Source organism: Arachis ipaensis, chromosome B10 (genome assembly GCF_000816755.2).
Source record: "Arachis ipaensis cultivar K30076 chromosome B10, Araip1.1, whole genome shotgun sequence".
Classification (NCBI taxonomy): domain Eukaryota; kingdom Viridiplantae; phylum Streptophyta; class Magnoliopsida; order Fabales; family Fabaceae; genus Arachis; species Arachis ipaensis.
In genome coordinates, this window is record NC_029794.2 from 119,084,860 (window position 1) to 119,086,703 (window position 1,844).

At 42.5% G+C, this 1,844-nt stretch overlaps 1 protein-coding gene across 1 annotated transcript; it reads left to right on the forward strand.

The window, feature by feature from the left end:
• Positions 1-1,382, forward strand: LOC107621068. The gene is made up of 3 exons (XM_016323114.1): positions 1-84; positions 158-383; positions 595-1,382. Exons 1-3 carry the CDS (start codon positions 1-3, stop codon positions 1,380-1,382), a joined length of 1,098 nt encoding a protein of 365 aa, XP_016178600.1.

The following is a 1,844-nucleotide window of genomic DNA, read 5'->3' on the forward strand; positions in this document are numbered from 1 at the left end:
ATGTGTCATAAGGAGCCATCAGCTGTTGTTCATTTTGAGACTATGCCTGCATATCAAGGCGATGACTTGGTGACTGATATTCGGGTATTGCATCGTGTCTTTTGAAGTTATTACCCCATGCTTTAGAGAACTCAGGCATTGTAAGCCAGTTGTCCAGGTGGATGGGACTCACTTGTACGAAAAATACAAGGATTGTCTACTAGTGGCAGTTTCACAGGATGACAACAACAATATCATCCCAATTGCGTTTGCTATTGTGGAGGGAGAGACTTCTGATGCGTGGCACTTTTTCCTTAGTAACCTTCGTCAGCATGTTGTCACTTGGGATGGTGTGGGACTGATATCCGACCGTCACGAATCCATAAATGCAGCTGTGGAAAGGAGTAACGGGGCTTGGTCACCTCCTATAGCTTTTCATATGTTTTGCATCAGGCATATAGAGTCGAATTTTCTGAGAAAATTCAAGGCGCCGTACTTGTAGAAACTGGTCGTCAATATAGGTAACGCTCAGTAAAGCTAATTAATTTAGTAATAGAGTTACCTTCAGTAAGTGTGTTGACCTATTTTTTTCATTTGTTTCTTTTTATCCTACAGGATATTCGAGGACGGTGCGGGAGTACGAAGTGCGTTACCAGCGGTTACGAGAACGGGGCGAGGCCTACACTAACTGGTTAAACCGAATCCCCCGCGAGCAGTACGCGTTGGCTTTTGATGGTGGATATCGATGGGGTCATATGACGACGAATCTAGTGGAATGCATCAATTCAGTATTGAAGGGTGTACGCAATCTCCCTGTTACTGCCCTTGTGAAGGCAATATTCTACATGCTTAACGAGTTGTTCACCCGGAAAAGAGATGAGGCGGAAGCTCGGATTAATGCTGGCCATGTGTTTTCTGATGTCGTAACCTCGAAGTTGCATGCAAACCAACTTGCATCAGGAAACATTCAAGTTAGTTGCTTTGACCGGCAGAATGAAGTCTTTGAGGTGCGTGAGATGCCAAGTGAACTGGAGTTTGCAGTCGACCTACGTGGCCTTCGATGTGACTGTGGTGATTTCCAGGTGGACCGGATCCCCTGTCGACATGTGTTCGCATGTTGTGCCAACCAGCGACTAGATTGGCAAGTGTATGTGCATGATGTGTATAAGATGGACCAAGTTCGGCGGGTGTACCGAGCAAGGTTTAGGCCACTAGGTAATCCCACTACATGGCCTACTTACAATGGACCTCGGTTCATGCCAAATCCGTTCCTCAGACGCATCATGAAAGGTCGCCCCAGAATGACGCGCTTCTTGAATGAGATGGACACGCGAATGTTACGTTGGCCTAGGCGATGTAGGCCATGTGGAGCTGAGGGACACAGCCGAAGCAGATGCCGTTAGTCAGGTGGTGCAAATGCCGACAGAGATGCTCAGTAGATTCACATTCTAAGATGATATTATATATGTAGCATTATATAGTATGGCATGAGTTGTCCATTTGAGTTAACAACGTATGATATATGTAACATTGTATAATATGACATGAATTCTCATATTGAGTTAACATGACCTGCTTTATGTAGCGTTATAAACTATGACAATCTAGTATTGTTCTGCATCTGTAGCATTATATAATATGACATCAATTGTCCAAATGAGTTAATTTAAAACATTAATACATAGTCTAGATCGTTAATACATAAATAAGTTCATTAATACATAAATACTCTAAACATACAAAATAATGTTACCATAGTCCAGGTCGTTAATACATAATGTCCAATACATACAAAGTACTCTAAACATAGTCCACATCCTTAATACATAAATAAGTTTATTACACCACAACTACTTTCTCATTGC

What these genes read in the sequence shown, in the direction of transcription:
- LOC107621068 (XM_016323114.1), top strand. Translation starts at nt 1, where the DNA reads ATGTGTCATAAGGAGCCATCAGCTGTTGTTCATTTTGAGACTATGCCT. An exon ending in ACTTGGTGACTGATATTCGG is followed by an intron (nt 85 to 157) that starts GTATTGCATCGT and finishes CCAGTTGTCCAG; the next exon opens with GTGGATGGGACTCACTTGTA. An exon ending in AAATGCAGCTGTGGAAAGGA is followed by an intron (nt 384 to 594) that starts GTAACGGGGCTT and finishes TTTATCCTACAG; the next exon opens with GATATTCGAGGACGGTGCGG.